At 47.5% G+C, this 24,727-nt stretch overlaps 1 protein-coding gene across 3 annotated transcripts in view; it reads right to left on the bottom strand.

Moving 5' to 3' along the window:
- The window catches only part of ARHGEF9 (Cdc42 guanine nucleotide exchange factor 9), a 134,164-nt gene extending 109,763 nt beyond the window's left edge, over nucleotides 1-24,401 (bottom strand). The window contains exons 1-3 of one of the 3 annotated variants that reach the window (XM_088527513.1): nucleotides 22,437-24,401; nucleotides 15,679-15,826; nucleotides 13,422-13,531 (exon numbers count right to left, since the gene is read on the bottom strand). In XM_088527513.1, the coding sequence (XP_088383639.1) occupies nucleotides 13,422-13,531; nucleotides 15,679-15,826; nucleotides 22,437-24,377 (2,199 nt within the window). In that variant the 5' untranslated portion in view covers nucleotides 24,378-24,401. The remainder of the gene's footprint in view (nucleotides 1-13,421; nucleotides 13,532-15,678; nucleotides 15,827-22,436) is intronic. The other 2 variants (XM_088527511.1, XM_088527512.1) reach the window with 2 other exon arrangements.
- Nucleotides 24,402-24,727: the final 326 nt, after the last annotated feature.

Below are 24,727 nucleotides of genomic sequence, written 5' to 3'. Positions count from 1 at the left end.
TCACTGATCCCTGAACCGTGACCACCTCAGCAGGGCACTGTGGCAGCTGCTTAACAACACACGCAATGACCAGGGCAGGGAGGAAAATAAAAAAAGAAGCAAAAAGCTTCCCCGCTTCCCCTACTTGTGACAATGAAGCAATGAGAAAACTTTGCTGGAGGAGCTTCTAAAACACAGGCTGAGCACTGGAGCCTGTGCTACAGTCCTGCCAGATTGCCAAGTGCCTTCCGGACCCTGGCACACCGACAGGCAGAGGCAACTCTTTGGATGCATAAAAGTGCTCAGCAGCTCTGATCCTGTCCAAAAGATTTTCTGTTTTTTTTTTTTTTTTTTTTTTTTTCAGGGTGGGGCTGGAGGCAGCACTGGGAGAGGTGAATAATGCAGCAAGTCAGGGACCCTCAAGTAAGCACCTAAGTCCTGCAGAGAGCTCAGAGGAGGTTCAGGCACTTCTCAAATGCAGGAAGGAAACTGCAATTTAGAGAGTACAAGAGCACTTCAAATGCCACTGGTTTTTTTGAAAGGGCACACTTAAACCAACCTGAATTTCAGTTTTTTCTTCTAGCTGTTTTCTCCAGAAAACCCTCTCACCAACAAAGCCTTGGTGTACATAAGGAACATGATGCACCCATTCTTGACCAAAACCGTTCCCTATATAAGGAAAATTTACTAAAAGCTTCCCATGAAACTCTACTCTTCCAAGAGTGGCAAGCCAGGGCTTCCACCTTTACAGGGTGATCTCCTTAAAATTTAATCTGCATAATTACCACCGATGCTTATGATTGATGTGGCAGCAATTTTCATCTAAGCTTCAACTTTGCAGTAGATATTAGGAACTGACTGGTTCATTTTAAACATAGCTAGATTTTTGATATTAAATACAACATTAGAAAGCTTGGCAAGGCTGAATCTAACCTACACAAGGTCACAAAGTCAAAGGCGGTTAATCCAGTGCTGCCACAGTCTTTCCCTATGACCCTGAGGAAATCTTATGGCCTTTTTTTTGAGTTTCATTTGCTTCGTTAACATACTGGGACGATAGCTCGACACCCTTCCTTGCTCAGAGTCAATGCTGAGACCGGAGCAAGCTCTTAGCACCCACTCCCATATCTCCCAGTGGGTTACTGCCAGGGCTGACCAAGTATGTGACTCTTCCTTAAGCAAATTCAACATTTAGAAATTAACAATCATTTGCAGAAGCACATGGTAACATGGTTGGTAAGAACTGAAAGCAAGGCTGTCTCCCAAGGTGAGCATTTCATCACTGTTGAGCAGGGCTGGTTCTGAACAAGTGACCCAGAGCAAAGGGCAAGTGCCACCAAGATGTCCAAGAGAAGACATCAATATTGACCACCTAACTCACAGGAGACTTTCAGATTTTTCTCCCCCCCCGCCTTTTTTTTTTTTTTTGCCAGAAGGCAACTTCTTTCTGTTCCTCAGGAAATTCTGCAATAACTACAGATTTTCTGAATATATTTTAAAACAAAGGCTTCCTTGAATATTAATGCTATCAGAAAATAATGGGAGTTGAGGGTATGTCCTTGATCATGTCTAGACAGAACCAGATATAATGGATTTCCAGTACCTGGATAGTAGATATTAATAGATTAATATTACTCAGACACCAGAAACATCTCTGTACATTATCCAGAGAAGAGGGACCCTATAGCACAGGCTCTTGCAGATGATTCATTGCCAGTCAGCTCCTGAGTCTATCTGCAAATTATCTAGGAAAAAAAAAAATGGTCAAGCAGTGCTGAGAGGTTGCTCGGAGTTGACTTGCCAGACTCGTCTCTTCTGCCAGAGGAAATGACAAATGCCATCAAATGACACCAAAACCAATGCATAATAAACATTAAAGGTCAGGAAGCTGTACCCAAAAACTGCAAGCAAAGTGACCTATCAGTCTCTGACGAAGTTCGGATCTGAATGTCACTGTTCAAGACAAACACCAGGCCAAACAAACAGGCGTGTCAGGTATGAAGTCAAATCTAGGTCTGAACTTCATGACATTGATTCAAAACCGTGAAGGAGCACAGAATTCCTACCTCCTGCTGCTTTCATGTTACAGCCAGCTGCCCAGAAAGGCAGTGAGGTTCATCTACACCCCACACAGTTATCAGAGGCTACTGCAATAACATGCCCGAGCAACACCACCTGCATGGCACAGATCCAGCACACAGCCAAAGAGGGATATGGCTTCAGGCGTACCAAAACCAGGAGAGGTTTTGTACCATAAATAGCACCAAAACCTTGTCTGATCAGTGTTTCCTGTGCTCTTTTGCAGATTGAAATGGATATTTTTTACTGGAAGAGTCCTACAGCACATTAGGACCAAAACAGACCACGCCCATTTCTTCATTTTGCAAGGGACGACACGACACTCCTCCACAAGAGCACACAAATATCCCCAAACTCTCCTGCACCAACTCAATGCCAGTGCTTAGGACCAATCCTCATAGTAGTATTAAGCTCACAGCTTTAAGCTTTCCACTTTTTTTATTTGGAAAAAGCCACTGTCAAGAACAGGAAGACCTTTATGGGGAAACTTAGGTGAGATGTCATGACCTAAAATAGCTTGTCCTGCCCCAAAACACTTGACTGTTGGTACTGTCAAACACTAGACTGGACAAGGAGCCGTATGGGTGAACACAAAGCCTGGTTCATGCGAGGTAGGTTGATTCCTTGCAAGAGCACTAAATGTACAGGGCAATAACCAACATACTTCAAAGATACTCTTTCTCTACAAACTTCCCTAGCATCTTTTAGGTAAGGGAAAAGAGGCACAGCTGTTCTCAAGTAAGGCATCATTTGATGACTGGCATTAGGGAACTGCAAGTTGTACATTATAACTCATTCCTGCCAAAACTCACTGCCATCAATTGACATCCCTCAGGGAAGAGGAAGCCAAAGGTCCTGAGCTTTGTTAATAGAACAGGCACAGCCTCCTCCTGGTAGAAGACACGTGCTTCCTCCATTGCTCATCACCACACGTGCGGGAGCCAGGGCTCTGTTATGTCCAACAAACTTGTTTCCCAAAGACGAGCACAGAAATGCTTACTTGGAACGCAGTTGGTTTGCTAAGAACAGCACCGTGGGCATAAGAAACATTCACACTTGCCCAGGAGCTCAGCAGTGTGAAGCCTTTTGTCGAGAAAGGGGAAAAAAGAGAGGGGGGAGAAAGAGCAGAGGTGGGCTCCTCTATGAATTAAAGCTCTTTTAGGTGTAAGCCCGGGGGGAATTAACTTTAGCACTCCATTTCAACTGCTTCTTCCCTTTCTTTTCACAGACCTGCATCAGTGCTGTCAGACTTTGATGGCTTTATGTAACTATTTAAAAATTGAACAGGCTTCTTAACTTAGGTTTAGCAGAATACACTTTTTTTTCCCTCTCTCTCTCAAATGCACATTAAGAATAACGATTTCCAGAAGAAACAAGACCTTTTCCATCCCCTGACATCAGCCACTGTAGCACAGAAAGCCACGTCCTTGAGGTTTTTTTGTACACTCTGTTCCAGCACAAGCCGAAGTACCTGCAGCCCCATTGGGCTTTCCAACTGGTAGATGGAAAGACAGGCTCATCCGAGAGAAAATACACACATTAACCATAGCAGCAGAAGCAGCAGCACCCATGGTGCAGCTCCCCAGTGGAGAAGGAGATCCTAGAAAGCAAAAAGGATGAAAGCAACCCAAGTGACAGCACATTGCAAAGCCAGTGCACCTTGGTGGTAACACTATGGCAGGCAGAGGTTTGCCCTGTCCTAAGGGCCAAAAGGCGCAGCACATAACTTCTTGCTCATGTTTTTTATTTCTTTTTTTCTAAAAAAAGAAAAAAAAATCGTATTTGTTGATGCTTCATTTTGGCAATGCTGATGGTTGAGACTTTGGGGAAAAACAATAAAAATATTCAACAGCAAGATTTGTAAATAAAGTTCTTCTCTCCTAATGCATTGACTATTACACAGCATCCACCTTGGCTTGAATCATGGTCTCTTTAGGGCAAATGTTGCCTCTCAGTGCTTGCATGTGCCCCAACAACTGACTCATTGCCACTTGGGGCCAGGAGCTGCAGTCAAAACTAAACACACATTACAAGGGTCTCTCACTCAAAACTAACTTGCTCCCAGCTTGGAGCTGAACCCCTGGGCTGAATCCTCTGCACCCAGCCATGACTTGTGGACACAGGCTGGGCCTGGGAAAGAGACTTGCTCAACTGTGTTTTTAGGAGAACGCGAGGAAAGATCCACCCAGTTCTGCTCCACACTCATCACTGGGCATCAGAGAGCCTTCCAGGCGGGCAATGTCCCTCACAGGTTGCTGCTTCTCCTACTAATTCCATCAATGATCCTCCAGCAGCCTCCTTCTGCTCATTAATCCAAATTTCTCTTTGCTATGGGGATCCTCACTACCAAACCAGGACTAGATCCTTCTACTCAGCTCTCCTGATGCAACGGTGCCATACCTCTCATAGGTCATGAAAAACATCTCCAAAGAGCAACCAAGTAGTGCAATCTCATCATCACAAAGCCAAATTAACGTTTTGACATTCAAATTCTTTTACATGAGAAAACCCCAGCAGGGTTTGGGTGCTCCAGCAGGAGATTTACCAGCTACTGAGGGAAACCTACAGGAAAAAAATTTAAAGACTATCATTTTAAGACAAATTCTGGTTCAAACTCCCTCAAAAAAGTGACCAAGAGACAGCACAGTAAAGCTTAAGACTGGCAAAGCCCACTCCAAAGTCAAGCTGGACCCCAATTCCGCACCCATTTTGCACATAGCCACACGGCATCAACAACTGTCCTCAAAACACCCACAGACACAGCCATACCCCACTCCAGACCATGGAGAGAACCATCCTGAGCCTGTACTCACCACATTATATGGCAGGAAGCTCCCCTCACACCACCATCAACTGCCTGGTTAACCCCAAAACCCTGGCTACCCACAACAGACCCACAGCTGCCTGCAATATCCTCACTCGACTGGATCTGGTAATGTCAAGCAAGAGTTACCCCCCACCAAACTTCTGACCTACTTTTGGGTCATGTTTCTCCCCCTCCCCTCACCTGCCCTCAGTCCCCAATTAAATCAGTGCGAGATTTCCTCCATTATCCCCTTCCTGCTAATAGATGTGGAAAGCGGATGCCGTAACAACGCATTCCCCTGGCAACAGTTCAAAATAAATCTCAGAATTAATGCTGAAGAGTGCAGGATGCAGCAATATCTTAATCAAGCACAAGCCTACGGAGATGAGTGGTTACATTTAAGACACTGAGATACAGCTGACCTTTTGCTTGTCGCCACAGTATTTAACCTCCCAGACATACACAGAGAATCCTAGTGGTCTTGTTTAATTTACGGGTCTATAAATCAGATTTTTTTTTTTTTTTTTAATTTTTAGTGTAGCTGTGCATGCTGATTTTCAGCTGGGGTCAGCTATTTTGGAATACCGCAATGCTCCAACTCATGCAGCCTAGAAAGCAACATGCCTGGGAAAACGATTGGTAAAATGCTCAGGGTCTAGAACAGGCAAAACATCCAAATACCTGAAAGGTTCATTGCTTTCCCTTAGTGTCCACAGATCCACACACATGCCAAGGGAGAGAGAGAGAGAAAAAAAAGAAAAAAAAACCCCACCAAACACAACACTATTTGGGGATTTTTGCAGCAGCAGGTTTTTAGATATGTACCTTTTGTATATACACCTTTACACATACCTTTGGGAAGAGAAGCACAAGTGAAGAACTTGCATTTGAACAGATTAAGCAAGCTACTTTGATTAGCTCTCACAGGTTTGGATGAACACAGAGATATTTTGAATATGATTATTAATTGAAAGAGGAAAAAGAAAAAAGATCTGTGAGGAGCATCAGGAATCACATCCCCCCTTGCAGGAGACAGCAAGTCATTGTGCAGCTTTATAGGTCCCTTTGGACTCATCCCTGGAAAAAGTATTGCAAGGTAGGAAAATGCAAGTCTTCATAAACACGGGGGATTTAGCTAAGGAGAAAGCACATCTACACAAGCTTGAGCAGAAAGAGGAGAAAGAAAAACCACAATTTTCAGCTCACCCCTAGCACCTCCACAGGGGGAGCAAATACTAAAAGTGATGAAACCCCCCCAAAAAAGTGCTGCTTCTGCACCCTTTCTGCAGAAGGCAGCGACTCCTCTGCCACCGGGGCTGTAGGCAGCGAGACCCTGCTCGTCCCTGGAAAAGGCACGTTCTCCACGCATCTCCGGAGAGGCTCCGAACCAGAAGCTGCCACGCGCCCTCCCTCCCCTTGCCGCTTGCTGCGCACACACCACAGGCCTTCGTTTCCACGTTGCTGCACACGGACGGCAGCTATTTTTGGCCCGGAATGACGCGGCGTTGTTTGCATAACTGGGTTCCCACCTCATGATCTGCCGCTCTAATAGTTCACAAAATAATTGCTGAAAAAACGTCTTGACTCCCAGGAAGTGCTGGTGAAGTTCACTTTGCTGGTATCTAAAGGTGGGGAGGGAGGCCGGGAAATAAAGTCTTTCTGCAGGAGAGATCTGCCTCCCCTCAGCTTCCCTGCTTCCCATCCAGCACCGCTGCCTCCAACACTGGAGGAACTTGATGGGGAACCAGAAGCCACATGCTACAGAGACCAGGTCTCTTGGGTTGTGGACACAGCAGGAGGCTGCTGAAGGTGCTGCAGCCAGCAGCTGCCCGCACACTTGAACAACTGGGAGACAACACTAACAAGACCAAAGCAAATCCACAAGACAGCTCCCACCAACACAGCCCTGCATAAGTCCAAGAACACGAACGGCACTGCAAAGAACTGAACACATCACTGCTACGGTGAAGTCTTCATACTAAAAACTCAAGAAAGCTCTTTGTTTCCTGCTGCAAGGGAGAGCTAACAAAGAAGTCAAGACTCCAAAGGGACATCCAAAATAGACATCCGAACACGGTAGTGGAGCTGCACCCACCTATGGCGTAGCAGTCACAAACTGCAGCCTGACTCCTGCTTCTTCCCCAGTCAGTGGCTGAACTCACCTAAAAATCTGGGAAACACCTCAAGAGAGCGAACAGGGGAGGTCCATGGCAGGAGGACCAGGGGTAGAGGTGTTTTTGCTTCCAGGCCTACAAGCCCTTGTGTGAGGAGGAGTGCAAAGGGGAGCATTCAGCACTGACTCATCCCTGCTTGAGGGGTCTGCTTCCCTGTGCACCTCATTCTAACAGTTATTTTACTTTACCTTCCAGCCTTTGCTAGATCACATGGAGCATCACTGGGGAGGCACTCAGAATTCAATAACAACACATAAAGCAACCATAGGACATAAGTGGAAAGGGTCTGACTTCCTTTGCATGTAGATTTGCACAAAATCACATCTTGACCTGGAAAGTGACTCGTGACAAAAGAGCCGTCCACATGTAACATGAAATACATTCCTGAGGATAAGAATGGTCCATGGCCTGGCTGTCAAACAAGAAGCCCTCAAGGTGGTCCCAGACAACACAGAGGCTTTGAGCGGCACCCCTGAGAAGGGGGCAGTTTCTGCGATGGTACCTCAAGGTGGTTCAGGCTGCACAGCCTGCCCTGCTGCCCTCCAAAGGGATGCAACTACTCACACCATGCAGTGCTGCACCAAGCACCCACAGCTGGTGAAATGGCCAAGGCTCCTCTCTGCACATGTAGGGGACCTGGGCACAAACACCCGGCCAGGCACAGCCCAAACCCCCATTGCAAAGCTGGATTCCTTGTGGATGAGCAGCCACTCAGGTGTGATGGGATAGTGCAAGACAGCTGAGTGGGAAGAACAGTCCAAGGCTCAGATATAGAAACTTCTCTTGGGAATCCCCTCCTGACTCAGCCACATCCTTCGCCCGTGGAAGTCCTTCTCTGACTCATGCCTAAGGAGCCAGCCAGGCATGACAGTTACTGTCCCCGCTCCTCCCCCTCATCCCACTAGTCCTTTCCAGGCTCGGTGGCTTTCTGCCGAACCCTTCTCCAAAACCTGGATGGATCCAGGAGACTTCAATGCAGCACGACAGCCTGAACCCATTTCACCTCGCTCATTCCAATTCTTCCCTTACAAGTTTATTCCACGGCTGCTCTCCACAGACTGACGCACAAGGTGTCTCATTGTTGCAATGGCCTAAAAACATTTAATATTAGTCAACTCAAGAACAGCCCTGCAGTCACTATTTTTTTTTCCTCCAGTTGCACCAGAGTGCAACCACTGACCACATCACACCAGCCACAACTAACAGGAAATATCTAGTCTAGTTCAGAGAAGACCTCTCTTTCGAGATTTTTGGACAGCAGGGTAATACAGACTCCTAGATATTAAAGATAGAAAGGGATTTATTAAGGAAATTATTCTCTGTATTTTATGTAGTCAATTAAGAGATGAAGATGAAGAGATTCCCTGAATCTTCTTTGGGCTCATTCTAGGCCACATGATTTCACTGATATAAAACCCAAGTTCCATTTGCAACTTCTCATCCTGTTAATTTCATATTCCTCATTCTGCAAATACAAGTGCAGTGTTTGGCTAATGTCCCAAGTTCAGTTCAAGTATAAAAGCATCACAAACAAAACCAGGGAAAATAGATCATTTATTCCTACCTTTAGTAATGACTGGGGCAATGTGTTACCTAAGCTCTCCTTTAGCTTCTGGGTTACAAAATGCAGAGCAAAAGTCACCCAAAGCAACCAAACCTCACCTACAAGCCCCAATGGTCACATGCCAACCAAAGCACCATTACACTGTGGCCAGGTGCACTATAATTTTGCTTCTGCATGTATCCCCCCAAATCACAAGACTGCAATGAGACTGAAGGAGACATGGGAAGGACTAGAGGGGATGGCCAGAGATCTTCTTTCCAGGGGGTCCAATAGATGCAAACCAACCACTCCGGACTCAGTGCTGAACTGGAGAGCTCACAACAACATGGGGTTGGACATCAGTCCTCCCACTTCCACAGTGCAGCCCCCTATTGCAAGGGCTGAAGGGGAATCGCCCTTGGCCACATCGGTTTGATGGTACATGTTGAAGATCTCCACTCTCAGAAGACTTCCCTTCTACCCCTTGAAGGGTTTATTCCTCAGAGCCAAGATGTCCTCACACACCCAAATGCAGCATTTTTGCATGGAAGATGCATCTCAGAATCACATCTCAGTAACTACAGAAGAGATTTTTAGGCTATGACCTCTGCTTTCACCTTTCCCTCCCAAATTTAGCTCTTATTCAGCTAAATACTTGTGACAGTGCAGTAGCCCTGAATTACAAATGCAGACACAGCTTAGGAAGCACTACAAAAGCAGTTGTTCCAATATTTACTCAGAGATTTTTCATGCTACACCTAACACAGACTCTTGTTTACTGAGAACATAGTGCGCTGGGGAAGGCCAAGCCACACCGGGTATACACTGCTGCCAAGCAAATTGCCATTAAGGTTTTAGCAATGCAACACAAATTGAGGTTACATTAAAGTCTCTTTTGTATAAACTGTATCCCCAAGTGAAACCTAGGGACAGAGCTGAATAATGAGTTGGAGCAAAACAATCAAGGTGGAACTACTGAGCCATAGGCAAAGGGTCCTTTCTTCACTGACAGAGGATGAGGACAGAGAGCTTAAACTGATGTGTAGAAGGGCTGATTATGCACAGTCACCATCATCTAGCTTCAGCGATATGTGGGGTGCAGCAGCCACCACCCGCAGGGACACAGAAGACCCGCTAAGGTTCAATTACACTGCAAAGACCTTCAATTGGAAGCCAAAATTTTTCTTAATATAAACTTACATATAACCTCTGAGAATCTCTTCAAAAGAGGGAGCCCCAAATCTCTGTTTTGCTATCCAGAGCTGAAACCCACAACACAAAGCTTGTTGTTTTGTCACTTGAAGGCTCTCATTCCAGTAAGGAGTCGTGCTCCTTCCCACCATCACATGGATGTGACACCAACCAAGGCTCACGCCCGAGACCAGCTCTGCTCTGCACAGAAACACAGCACTCTTGCATGTTATTCCTAAGCAAAACAAAACAGCCCGACCATGCTAAGTTCACAAGTTCTTATTCTTAGTACTAGCAATCTTAAAACCTATTTTGCACTTACATTCATATCCCAGTCACCGGAGAGCCAGTTCAAAGCACGAGCCATTCACACGAAACAGATGCAAACAGCTTTACGGATGACCTGGAGTTCACAGTAGACTATGCACTTTCATTCAATGTTCTTCATGCTCTGACCAGTTCATAAGCTAAATCGGAGCAGATGCATCAAACCTCAGGTGCCAGAGAGGCTGCCCGCTGCTGTGGGCCCCACTAATTGGGCTGTGCACAGCTCAGGCAGCCGCACGGGCAGCGCGTGACGCCACTTGGAGGTCACGAGGCTCCAAGGCAGGTACCTCAGGGGCTGTCAGCTTGGGCTTAGCTGCTGGTTTCTCCTTCAATGAGCCAGGTTTTTTTCTTACAATACTGCACAGACAGCCAGAGGTCGCCAGAACTTGGAAGAAATGTGTTTATAACACCTAGAGTGGCTTCAAGGAGGAAAATAATGGAAAAAAATACATTAAAGGATTTCAGAGTACTATTAAGTAGCACAGCACAATGCTTATTAGGGTATAAAACAAACCCAAAAAAATATACGTATCAGACATAACCTGGCAGGAGAAGTACTGAAGGTTTGAAGTGAAGGATGAGAGACTAGGAGAGCATGTGTTGTCTTGGCAGTCATCCATGTGTATATATATAAACCCCTGGTCACCAACGCGCTGATATTTAGACTAATTAGCACAAACAAAGCCACAGGACTGTGCTTTTCTGTGAGCGTATTCGTACGGACAGAAGAGCTAACAACTAGCTAACTAAATATATCACTTCGATTAAATCCAGCTCACGTATCAGAATGCAGCAGTCTACAACCCCTTCCACACCTCCTTCCTCCTCCAAGCAGCAAGGCTAGAGGAACATGGTGCAGGACACATTTCAAGCAGGGAAAAAAACCCAACCCCACCAAATAAAGTGCGCACTCAGCATTACGCTGGGAGATAAAAATAGAAAGCAGGCCAGCTGGTACAGAATACCAAGCAGCATCCCTACTCAGCGCAACGCAGGAGGAGCAAGACAACCCAAATCCACCTTCCCTTCGCTGCTCTCTCTGCTGCTGCATGTTGAAATTAGGAGAGAACAAGAATTCCCACATGGCTCTGCATGTACCACCCTCTGGGGCTTCAGTTTACTCATCCCCACCTAGAAATGGGATGACAAAGTTTCCCAGCCCGCTGGAAGCTCCCAGGACCTGTGTTCAGACCTGCAGATACTCATTTGTTAGGACAGCTTGGGCGTGATGGAGAAGAGATGAGACACGAGCCATGGGCATGAAGAAAGAAGATACCAGAAGGTGTGTGGACACTGGGAACAGGATGAGCTGAGTACAGGATGAGCTGCTTGCCCTTCTCTCCTGCTGTCACCATTTTCTTCTCCAATTGTATCTTCCTGCTCTTTTCCTGCCTTGAGGCACAATGGAGAAGTACCACAAAGCGAGATGACCTGGCCCCTCAGAGCAGCCATCCCCACGGCCTAGGCAGAGACATGAAGACAGGGCCATTCACAGAGTGATCGACCTGGTCACCAGATGAGACATTTTATGGTCTTGACCGATGCTTCGCCAGCAGCTTCTTGCTCTGTCTCCACCTCACATGTGCACACTCGGGATCAAAACCAGTTGCAGCTTCTCAAGGAGCCTTGCCTCTGGTTTGGAAGAGTAAACCACTCCTTTCTGTACTAGATCCAGCCACTTGACTGGTCTTCAACTGCCCATGAACAGATTTGACAGGAAATACCTGAGCCCACAAATCTTTACTCGACTTTATAAATCTCCTCAAAGAAGAATTTCCCTTCTGGCAACAAGGTGATTTACAGACCCATAGATCTTCACTCAGCTTGGAGCAGAGGTGACAAATGAATTTTTGAGCTCTGCTGTTGCTGGCCACATTTATAAAGACCTGCGAGAGCAGGGTAAACACAGTGTTTCTGATTTATAAACCCTGGCACTAGTTTCACACCTGCCTATTCCCCAACTCCAGCAGTATTTTTAGTTCACTGGAGCTTTAATTTTCACCTGCCTTTGGAAGGTTGCTCCAATTCCCAGTCTCCAGGCTCAGTCAGAAGTAGGCCTGTGCATTCGGGTGACTCGGAGCAGGGGCCACCTTGTTTCTCACGCTTTCAGCAGCAGGACTGTGCCACAACACAAGAGCACCTCTGCTTCAGAGAGGGGCCTGAGGGATGGCTACCAACGCTGCAAAACGTACGGTTCCTCTTAACAGATTATTTGATTTATTAAACTGGCCCCAACACAGCCATGCATCAGTCAGCATCAGCTGCTGAATACAGTAATGTTTTATGAGATACAACACGACTGACCATATTCCTAGGTAGGGCTTACACACTCTACAGCAGGACAGTTCAATTCCATAAGAATGACAGGAATATTATATTTGTCTGCCTTTATTCTGCCCCACAGCACAAATAACTCTACTGGTATGGGATGACATGACAAGCTAGAAGCCAAGATGTTCTGCACCCCTGTAACCAGAATGGCCTTTCCAAGTCAAAAGCAGCAACTGGTGCCTCATATCGACATAGAGGGGGAACCTGCAAACCCCTGCAAGCAGGGTAGGACGCAAGGGAAAAGAGAAAATCCAGCTCCCTCTAGCTCATATCTCAGACCACTAAAACTGTGACATTCATGGCCAACTTACTGCATCTTCCAGGGAAGACCAAACACCCAGAGGTTGGGTGCAACACCTTGCATGGATGAGTAACATCCCCATGCACAAACAAGCGGGCGCATCAGACACAACATGAGATTTTTTCCACTGTTACCACATTTTTGTGCTTCCCAGAAAGGCAGGGACATCCCCAGTTCCCCATCTGTGTTTACCTCCCCCACAGAGAACATCATCCCCCAAACCCTCTGGGATTGCATCTCTACTAGCAAAATGCCTGGGGAAAGTGGGGGGGACATAAACATGTCACTGAGATGACACGGTGACAGAACCAAATCCAAAGGTTAAAAAGCAAGGAAAAAAAAAAAAAAAAACAACACACACACACACACATCAAGATTGTGGACTGAATCTACAGGTGACTGGAAACATTACAGCATGCTCCAGGCGCAGAAAGCACTTGGCCAAGGGAGAGAGAGAGACCCAACACCACTGTTGGTCCCCAAATCCTCCAAAATACAGAGGGGAACTATTTTGGTGGGAAAAGCTTAATGCTCCCCTTGTTTAATGCCATAACCAAGCACATCCCCACGGGTGGCTGACGGGAGCAGGGAAGCTCTCCCTGGAGCAAGCTGCCAGTTTCCGAGGCTAAACGCGCGGGAGGGAACCGCCAGCCCCACGGCGGGGAGAGGACAGCCCAGACGGTGCCTTACTTTATCCACCAGCAGCTGCTCAGCTCCAGGCTTCAGGGGCTTCCATCGGCTGCCGCCGTTCCTGCAGTCCCTGCGCACCTCCAGCGTCTTTGAACCCAGGTCGTTCCCAGCTGCCAGGAGAAAATCCACAGGAAAAAAAATAAAAAAATAAAAAAATAAAAGAGAGAGAGGAATGACAAAAGATAAATGCTGTGCTTTAGCTCAGGCTGGGGGCGGAGGCTGTTCTTTTAGACGAAGGAAACAAAACTGTTTGCAAGAGGCTCATTCAACATCTTTAGGAGAAAAAGAAAGAGCGGGGAGTATATTTAGGGGTTTTATTCGATGCTCCTGGGATGCAGGAAAAATAGCGCAGCTTGCAAGCTAGAGAAAGGCAGGCACAATTAAGGAGCCAGATTCAGAGGCAGTGTAGGCAGGTAGGGCTGAGGGCGCAGGCTCCCCCCCGAAACAGCAGGCAGCACTTCAGTATAATTTGGGACAGCTCCTTGGGCCAGGACTGCTCAGGGCACTTCTGCAGCCTGGGAGCAGCAGCGACCCCAGCTTCACAGCCACTGGGGTCTGCAAGCTGCTCCTCCAATTTATGCAGGAAAAAATATATATAGAATATCAGAAATGTCCATAAAAATATCGTTTTCAAAGAAACTGGTGGAGCTTTCTCATCTGGAGCACTGCAGGCCAGCTGCTCGCAGATGCGACTCCAGTCCCGTTTTAAGCAAGTTGTGCCACTCGCCCCACATCGCAGCTCAGCCCTGTGGAGGGGACACCCCAACCCCACTTGTGGGGAGGAGGAGGTGGCACACAGTGAAGGAGGACTAGCACTACCTGGCAAAACTAAGCTCTCCTCTCAAACCAATTTCTCAGCTTCCTGCGTTGTCCCACCCTTTTGGGTGACGCTGTCATTCCTGGTGACACAGGGTGTTTTGCCCTGTGCTGGGCTAGCAGGCTCTCTCCTGGTGGACAGGACTGAAAGACTGTCCCTCGCCAGCAGCAGAAGCAAATGAAAACCCTCTCATTCTTGACCCCCTATGTTTTCTATAGGCTGTCCTGTGCCACACCGCTGAGGTCCCCGGAGCGCTTTGCAATCAGGCAAGTCAGGATACGGAACATCGCTCCGTCTCACAGAAACAGGCTATTTATTAAATTCACAGCCACGAGCCTAGCGCTGCTCCCCGATCCCGAACACAGGGGCTCAGCTCTGCCCGGGACAGCACCAGGGCCGAGGTCCCGCTCCGGGCCCCCGGCACAGCCCGGCAGGGCAGCAATCCTGCCTCTCTGCCAGCGTTGCCGGGAGGGAGATTGCACGGAGCCCCGTTTCCTAAACGCGATGCTGACGTAGGCGGCCTGCCGCTATTTTTAGCGGCACACGTTTCACTTCCCAGCCTTGGAGAAAATCAAGCTGCAGCGCGAGCGCCGAATACAGCGAGAGGCGGGCAGCGGCTCCGGCGGCAGCGCGCCCGCAGAGCAGCACTCGCGAGCAACCTGCAGACGCAGCAAGGCTCACGTTTTTTAGCGATGCACACGCTGCTCCCCGCGTGCTGCAAACATGTGCCCCCCTAGAGCCACCAGGGATGGAGGCAGCTGCTTCTCCTCTTCCTCCCCGCTGCAGCTCACTCCTGATGTGCCACTGCCACACGTTAACTCTTTGGGCTCCTGGCACGCTTGGCGACGCCAGCACAGCCTGGCAGCAGTTCCAGGCCCATGTGCTGCCAAGTCACGGGATTCTTGGTGACAGCAGGTGTCCTTCAGGAAATAAAATTTCCTCACTCTCATTATCAATCGTTTTTAATTAGAGGCTCAAAAGTGATGTCACCTACTCTGCCATCAGCCTGTATGCATGCCAACCCAACACGCTGCCAGCAAATGCATCCTGCAGAGCTCTCCTCTAGTGTCACTTTGAGCAGGACAAACTACAGTTACCGTAATCAGGTTCTCCAGGAGAAAGCTCATTGCAGAGCTTGGTTTGTGACACTCTGCTCAAGAGCACTCAAGGAACATGTGAGCTTTCTTCTGCTGCCCTGTACTTCCAAAAAGATGTCAGACCTGAGCTGCGACGAGAGCTCATTGAGAGCATCCACCACCATCCCAAGTGGCAAGTTTGGGATAGTCTCAGCATCTCAGATCTCAGCATGGAGACGATAGTAAATGTGGATGCAAACCCAAGCCATGTCTGACTTCTGAACCTGCTCTTGCCCTTGCCTTGCTCCGCAGGACACGTGGGATGGAAAGGTGCATGTGTGAGTACAACACCCCAGCTACTCACCGCCCGTGCTCAGCAAGAGCCGCCGCCTCCAGCCCAGCTGGTCCAGCCCCATCGGGGTGCTCTGCGACAGGGGTAAGGAGCGACATCTCTCCAGCAGGATTTTGAAGGGAGGCGCTTGTGGGGATGGATGAAGAGGATGAGACAGAGGCTGGCAAGAAAAAGGGTTGGAGAAGAATATTATCAATATTTGTCAAATCTTTGACAAAACAATCACAGCATATTTAATACTTTTTTTCAAGGCACTGTAATACACCTGAGATGTCCTTGTTTAGTTCTCACCATCCCCTGCCCTTATTTTTGGGGAGGCAGAAAAATAAGTGTATCAGGCTGCTCTAGCTCCCATTTTACAGAGCTCACTAGCTTCAGCACAGCTTCAGGGTAGCACTTTCCATGTTCCTCAAGTACTTTCCAGGTTCCTCCTAGCACCTTTCAGTAGCACTTATCTTCCAAGGCACTTTTGGGAGCACCAACTGAAGATGATGTGTCTGTTCTGGACAGCAATTTGTCTACACCCACTGCCACATCAGCAGAGTCCCATGCTGGGGGACTTGGGTTGGGATTTGTAGCCTCCACAGCCAAGCAGGGCATGGCTTGTGCACCCTTTGCTGGACTACGGACAAGGGCAGGCCATTCACCTCCACTCTTTTCTCCAGGTGGCTGATGGCCATCACTGTTGGCCACCTCCTGAGGCTGTGCTGAACAGACAGATTACTAAAACAATGGAAAATGTGACAAAAAGGATTTTGGAGATGCAGGTGTAGCATTTAAAGGACACAGTCACAGTGCGGCACAGCAAGCTTTGAAGGACAGTCATGGAGCAGCACAACGAGTTTGCAACATCTCTGCTGATGGTGCCATTCAGGAGAACGATCTGCTTGTCTTTCTGCCTGCCTGGCATCTTAGCAGAGAAATAAAAGTTACTAGGTTTTAGAATAAATCCACCAAGAACAATTCCTGCAAAACTGACTGAAGTCTTGCTGATAACAACATCTATGTAAAAGTGAAATAAATTAGTAACAGGATGTCATTTGCCTTGTTTCCCAAAATCTTAACGAAACACACCCTTCCAGGCATTTCCAGAGGTCATGTAAGGCCTCATCCAATTCCACAAACAGAAGCCCACAGATGGTCTTTGAAGTGGACAGGAGGCAAATAATCATAATAACAGCATTGCTATTAATACTGTGCTGCTGGATTTTCTAGGTCTTTACCTCAAATCTTTGTTGTTAGCTGAGCAGCAGATGACTCTCGGGGAGCATTTCCTGCTCATGAAAACAGTTCCAAGGCCTTGTTATCGTCGCTAAAAGGTTAGCTCCAAATAGGTGCTGCTTTGACCATCTGTCTGGCCTGACCAATGGTCTGGGGTGCTCAGGTAGAAGAATAAGGACTAACTACATTGCCTAGTGCTTCTACCATTTGCTCTTGAGAGCGTCACCACTTGGGCTGGAACAAGGTCCCAGAGGGCCTGACACACACACACACACCCCCCAGCCCGGCACTCCAGCTGGACGGGGTTGCTGTGCGCCTTCTTCTGGACCCCTGCTTCATGGTGTCACTGTCAACACTCCTCCCAACAATGTTTTATCCTTATGCCTTGCACAGTACCAACAGTTTGTCCTCTTTCCGATGATTATAGTGTATCTCGTCTCCAGATTCAATCCTGACCAGGTTGCAAAGGGTTCAAATGTAAGAACAGGATAAATGACATCATTTCAAAGTATAACTGGGACCAATTTCTAGTACTTGGAAAAAGCCTATTCTTTTTTGTTTGTTTGGGGTTTTTTTGTGCATGTTCCTCCCCGCCCCCCCCCCCCCCAGGAAAATTATTCCTTTTTTCCCCAAAAAGGATTCACAATGAAATGTGGAAGTTATCATGGTGGTTTCCCTGGAAGCTGGCTAGCAGCAACTGCTACCATCGCTATACCATGAGCCTGGAAAATACTACTTGAAACTAGTTGAGATCTTTGCAACCGAGGCACCTGGGAAGCAGCAAAGTACCCTGGCTACATCTGAGGGAAACAGAGAAGCTAGAACTACCCAAAGACGCAGTGCAAGCCTACGGGTCAACCTTGGCTTGATTTCTCATGCCCAAGTCCCAGCACAGGCCCTGTATCCACTCAACCAGGAGCTTCTCTTGCTCACACAGCAGAAGGGAGGTAAAGAACGAAGGCCATTTTCCTGCCAGAAAAGGTTTTGACCCACGATCCCTCTATCACACAAACCCATAACGCCCAGCAGCCCCCACTCACAACACCAACGGTGGTAGGAGAAAGACTGGTCTGAGGCAGGGAGTTAGGTGAAAGCAGGACCCAACACATATTTTAGGAAAACATGTGGAAATCTGAAATATCCATGTGTTCAGTGGGTGATTTTATACATACATATATAAATAAAATGGATATATATATATGCACGTAAAGCCTATCAGCTTTGCAGGCTCAACCTGCCTTTCACTGATGATGCTAAAAATATGCTAAAAAAAGCTGCCACTCTACATAGCACTAAATATAGGCTTTAATTCAAGATTTTGCCTGCATGCTGTGGTTATTAAAAATATGAAAAACCTGAGCAGCTTGGAGTTAGGCTTTAAAGGTTTTGTCTCTTTTAAAAATAAGATGATTGTCAGGCATAACCACATTAAAGGCCATAAATACACAGGCTCTTCATTCTGCAGCTAAATCATGCCTCACTACAGGCTAGAATATACTGCTCCTTTGGCAACAGCAGGATTTAGAAAGTAAAGTACTATTTCTTACTGGGAAAGGACTGTGAAGGCTTTTATAGGCAGAACTACCAGCAGCAGGCTGGGAGACAACCCAGCCTCTTGGCAAAAAAAAAAAAAAGGACAAGAAAAAGTGAGCTGTGATGATCAACTCTGGGAAACACACATTTCTCAGGTAGCATCATTGCTGGCAATGCCCTGTCAAGCACAGAATAAATATAGTAGCTACACGTTCCCCCTGGGAACAAGGCAATGGCTAGAAAACCTCTGCACTGGTAGGAGAAGCTGAGGTGGTCTGTGCTCGTGCGGGACGCTCTGGCTATCGGAGCACGGCCCTGCACACGCGTCCTGCCACGTGTTTGGGCAAACCCGCCATCCCAGCTCCACGTGCTCCCACTGGGAGCAACCCACTGCCCCAGGACTTTCCCCCCAGGCAGCAAAGCAGGGGCAGCTACTGCTCAGAAATGCACTGAGCCAAGACTGTGACGAAAGCATCGCTGGTGGCAGCAACACGGGCGCCTTCACGGCGCGTGGGCAGGTTGGCTGCGTATGTGACAGCGAGCAACACCAAGGGGACACGAGTTTCTGCACCTTCAGCCTTACGGGACACGGAGGAACCGTGTCGGTACAACACTGCAGGTGGGAAACAGCCACCCGTGGCCTGCTGCGACGCTCAGCAGCAAGTTCAACCAGAGAGCTCCATGCATGGGCTTCCAGGGCCCTGACATCAAACTGCCTGCAAAGCTCTGGGCATCCAGCGGAGGGGCTGGCACCAGATGCTACAGGGGACACCTTTCCCCCTAGGTGACCGCATCCATCAAAACCTGATTTTCACCCTTCAGACAGCCATATTCCCCCCAAAAAATCATCCTAAAAACAGCTCTTCTACATTGGACCACAAAAGCTTGCAGTCAGACACAGCCTTTAAGCATTTTGGAGAAAAATCTCAAAATCCTTTCAGCAGAGATTTCTTTTGCTCTTTAAAAGCAGATCCTTCGTTTCACAAGTAGCCAGCAGAGGGCACAGACAGACTGCAGTGAAGATCGCTCTGCAGGAGCAAGAGGAGCCAAACCTGCGAGGGAGCAGCCCATGGGCACAGCCCTAGAGAAGGGCAGGGAGAAGCCCCTCTGCCAGCACTAAGCCTAAAACACTCTTCTGCATCCTTAAAACCCTAAGCCAACACCCGAAATAGGAAGCACATCCCAATAGTGCAGCTTTTCCTCGGGTCATTCCAAGGGGAAGCATCAAAACCCTTGCGCATCCTCCCTGTCCAGCAGCAAGCCAGGTGGTTTGAAACCCCAATGGGAACGTGCCAACCACATACCAGCCTCTGTGGTAGCCCAGCTGCCTCCCCGACTAAGCAAGGGGTCTCCCCTGATGAAGAACTAGGTGTCTTTCCACTTCCTACACCCTCATCACTGCTAGAATCCTACTGAGTGGTTACTTGCCCATAATAGTACCTGCCTCAAAGACCTTATAATTTTATAATTAATTTACAATTTAAAATGATAATTTTAAGGAGGAGGTTGCTAAAGCAAGAAACAGCAGTATTAACTGAAAAAGAGTGCAGCCAAATCGAGATTCCATCATTGCACTCCACCGTCCTCCTCCTCATACACTATCTCCTGCCAGGCTGGGTCAGGCAGCCCCTGTGAGAAGCAGGGCCTTTGCCCTCTCTGTGGAAGACTGCATTGGTTGTCTTAAAAAAAAAAAAACATCTGCAGGGGCTATTTCTGCTCTGCAGGTACATCTGGAAGCTGCTGGACCATTTGCTTACAGCAGTTTACCCAGCCAAGCCACCCCAGCCCGGCAGCATCTTCCCCCCCACTTGCTGTTGAGGGCAAATCCTCTGATCCATGAACGGCAGCCTGAAAGTGCAGGCAGAGAGCAGTGACCGGTGTCCTGGGGAGCAGAGGCCAGCAAAGAGCTGGATTTACCCAAAACAGCAGGAGCCCCCGAGCTCGCAGCTAGTGTCACTGCCAGGCTCACTGGTCACTGTTCCTGCTCCTCCTCCTCTCTCCTGACCTGCTGCTGCTCCAGGCTCACCTCTCCTAGACCACCAGTCACTCCCAATTCTCCTGTTGCACTCAGGCTGGAAGGTCGGGGAGGCTTCCTGACCCTATCTGCCCTGCTTTGCTTGATGCTCTCATGCCTACGTTACCTCGCTCCTGCCCAGATGTTTTTCAGGCTGGTCCCTGTGAAGGACAACATGAGATGCCATCCTCATTCAAACCCATCCTAAAAACACTGCTGCTCGGAGGCCACAAGAAGGGTGCAACCACCATTCACCCTGCTTCATAAGCGCATGCAGCTACACCATGAGCTCTCATTATTTTGTTATATCACTCAAAACGGAGGAAAAAAAATAAAACAAATCCAGGAATAACTAACAATGGTGCTGCCCAGTTTAGCCAAGAGTCACAAGTTCAGACTATTTTCCCCTCAGTATTTCTAATCTGCTGCCAATTTTCAAACACTTCCCCTCTTGGCTCAGAAGTTACCACAACCCCTTTCCCAACAGGGAACAATGTCATCACCTCTGCAACATCTCCAGGCTTTCCAAGCCGAAAATGGAAGGAGAAAGTTTCTCCATGACTTGACCCGATTTCCCTACCTGGCACCTCAAAAAAGTAGGAAAGGAGGTCACTGTCCAAGCCTCTGCTAGCCAGCAGGATCCAGGAGAGAACAGCTGGGCTTCAAGCTTCTTCCTACCATGGTTTGTCCACACACCAGTACTGCTTCTACAAGTGACACAGAGTGACCTGAGCTTCACCAGACCGTTTGGTGACTGAACTGAGCAAAATTGCCCCCTCATGAGAAATGAAGTTGGCCACTGACAAGGAGTAAGCTCATACGACTGCCACCGCTCCCCCTTTCCTGCCCTGAGGTACATGCTTGATGGGCTCAGAGTTAACAGCAGGGAGACTACTGGTTTCAGGAGACCTTTGCTCATCTCACACATCTGTCTTTCTCATCCACGTGACTTCTGAGCTTTCGTAGTGCTACGAGCTGGACAATATGCATTTATAAGATCTAGAAACTCACCCAAAACGCAATGCCAACTTAAGGTTTTGGCAATTTTAAGGGCTTTAGAAGGCTTGCTTTAAGGAATGCACAGCAGGAACACACTGCAGTTCTTAGAATCACAATTTTCAATGGGATTGAATGGATTAAGCAACCACCATTACCCACCTTTCAGTTACGGCTGTGTATTTAGCTACCTTGAAGGTGATGGAATTTTGCGCAGACAGATGCAAGGCAGCTCTGACCAGACCTCAGCCAGCACCACTCGTGTGAGCAAGGCATTTTGGTCACGCCATATACCAAGGCTTTCTGTCACAAGCTCAACACCAACCTAATGAGGCCACACAGCTACTGACAGTCTTAGAGGATGGAGAGGGCTTACTCCAATGTCCCAGAGAAACGAACTGATCAGCTCTACAAGACATGGAGTATCTTTCTTTTCTTGTACTACATGTCAGGACCCTGACACATGACCATGATCCTAGGTGCTGTGGGATAACAAGCCCCACTTAATAAATCAACTATGGCCACTAGCACTGCTGCTTTCCTAGGTACCTGAGGGCACAAGGGCCACAGCGATAGCTCTCAATGCTGTTTATCCACTGCATGCTTTAAAATTATGAACTTGCCAAAAGGGCTTTTGTTCCATTTTCTGCTTCAAATGAACTAAATACAGAAGGCAAAGCAAAAATAAAGACAGTGCCTGGAAATAAAGTTCTGCTACAGCTCTCTTCTGGGTGCTTTGTTATAAACGACACAGACAAACGATCAGAGCAGGAGCAGCTCTTATGGTTTATGTTAGCAGCTCAGGAATATACCAGCTAAAAGGCTCCTCTTGGTCCGATACAAAACCTGTGTGTCTCCTGCCATCATTCATGTGACAGTCTAATTAACTGAAAATCCCAATGAGATACATGTGAAAATACTTTCAAGTGAAAAACACCTTCACAAGAAATACCATACAATAAAAGCATGGTCTTATTGCTAGCATAACAGTGGAGATTACTCATACCTTCCCATTGTTGAGCTTGCCAAAGGAGACAATTGTGCAGACGTTCATTTGGAACGGGCGGCGCGTTTCATTGCAGTTAAAGTCATCCTCGCCGTCAGGGAGCTCTTCCGAACTTAGTTCCACAGGTGAACTTGTTCCATGCTTTTTGACAGGGTAATCAGTCTGCTCTAAAACTTGTTCTTTAACTGTTGCACATTTTAAAGAAATCACTGCAGAAAAGTCATGGCGAGCAGCTGGAGAGCTGCCCAGGTCCTCAGCACCCAGATTATTCACAGAAAGATCTTGAGAACATGACAGCTTCCTGCCCAAGTCCTGTGTCTCCTGTAGAGTACTGCTTGTATCCTCAACCTCCAGTTCATTCGCAGACAAGTCCTTCAGATATAACTCAGTATTCCTTAGGTCCTGCATATCCAAGTCTGTCTTTGAAAGATCCCGAGCCTCTGCTGGAGAGCAACCCATGTCTTTGGTATCCTCTAGAACACAGTCCACACTCTCAGTATCTATTTTAGCCAGAGTCATGCATGAAAATTGTGGCAGAGCCTCAGAGGGGTCTTGAGTAAAAGAGTCACCTGGGAGCTCTGGCAGCGGGGAGATGGGTGGTTCTGGCCCAAATGGAGAAAGGGACGTTTCATTAAAACTATCATTCTCGCTGCCCAGCACAGAGCAGCCAATTTCTTGAGATACCTCCAGGTTTTTGCAAGGCTGCACAGGCTCCTTCCCCGTTGAACTCTCAGAGCTCTGATTATCCCAGATGCCCGAGTCCGGAGACTGCAGAGATGCTCCCACGCTGCAGAAAGCCCTCGCGTTCTCATTCTCGATCACCAAGGCCTCTTTGTGGCAGGTGGCATCCTGCCTCCGGCTTTTGAAACTGGACTGAGGCCTTCTCTCATCTGGTGAAAATGCCCTTGAAGACCCTCGCAACTTCCTAGCTGCCTCAGCAACGCTGTTAAAGAACCTCACAACACCCCCAAAGTGAGTGGCTTTGGTGGCACTGTGTGATTTTTTTCGCTGGCTAAGACTCTCCTCACATCTCGTATCAAAGTCCAAATAAGAAGTAGAATTATCAGCTATACTTTCTAAGTTCTGGAAATTGGTTTCAACCCTTTGATCTGGAGGCTTTGAATTATCTTTGCTAGTTAATGAAATTCCTTTCAGATAGCTCCAAACATCAGAGCTTTTCCCTCTTCTGCTCTCCTGTGGGAGCACAATACACCTCTTTTGATTGTCCCCTTCTGTAATTGCAGAACTCTTAAAGTTTTCCAGATTCAAAGACTCACTCTTTCTAACTGGTATTTTATGGCAGTTACTATCATTATCTTCGCTCTGTAATCTGACACTAATATCCCTGAGCCATTTATTTTCATTGGCATCAATTTCAGGAATGCTGATATTCAGCTCTACATCTTCAAAAGAAGAATCCAAATCATCAATGTACCCTGCGTATGAGTGGCGGGAAGGCCTCTGATTGTCCCCCAGCTTCTTAACCCTGTAGACTGCTCTTTGGCCACTGCCATGATGGTCCTCCTCAGGGGCACAAGCAACCTGAACTTTGGAGGCTCTCAGCTCTACATTCTTAGACATGCTGGAGGTTCTGAGCTTTCTCAAGGACCTCACCCTGTCCATGAAGGTTGTTTTTTTTTCTTCTGAGGCCTCAGAGGTAACTCCAAGCAGGATCATGGACTGTGGTCTTTTGTTATTCATGGAGGGACCTTTCCTTCGACTAACAAAATTCCAGATCCGGCTGCCCTTGGCCTTTTTCTTATACCGGGGCATTTCTTCCTGTCCATTCTGGGCTGTGCTACTGGAGGTGCAGTGCTCATCACCGCAGATCTCCAACGCATCCATACTGCCTTCCTCCATGTTTGCTTGGAAAACCTGGTTTGCGTATCCATTTGGCACTATCTCAGGACCAGAGTGCTTGCAGCCCTCTCCAACTTCCATATCTCCAGCTGGTTAGCTAGTATCAGGTGTCACAGCTCCATGGTCTTCAGCTTGTTTTCTCCATAAGACTTAAGAGGGGAGAAAAAAAAAGGCAGGCAATTAGAAGATTTTTTTTTCCACCCGCATAAGACACACCTTATAAAATTAAAGGTCAAATCTCATCCCAGGGACAGCTTTGGTGGCTTTGCTACTGATTTCAATAAGGCTGAAATTTTGCTCCTAACTTGTAAAAAGTTCAAAGCCACTCAAATCTGATTTAAATGACTGAAGCTTGAGTAACCACAAATAAACTTCCTGCATTAATGAAGTTACCACAAAGTATACACGGATTACTATAAATCACATCTTGC

The sequence above is a fragment of the Tinamus guttatus genome, unplaced genomic scaffold (assembly GCF_059628265.1).
Source record: "Tinamus guttatus ecotype Peru unplaced genomic scaffold, ASM5962826v1 Tinamus_guttatus_pri_ptg000287l, whole genome shotgun sequence".
Lineage (NCBI taxonomy): Eukaryota > Metazoa > Chordata > Aves > Tinamiformes > Tinamidae > Tinamus > Tinamus guttatus.
This window is presented reverse-complemented; position numbering and strand designations above follow the sequence as displayed.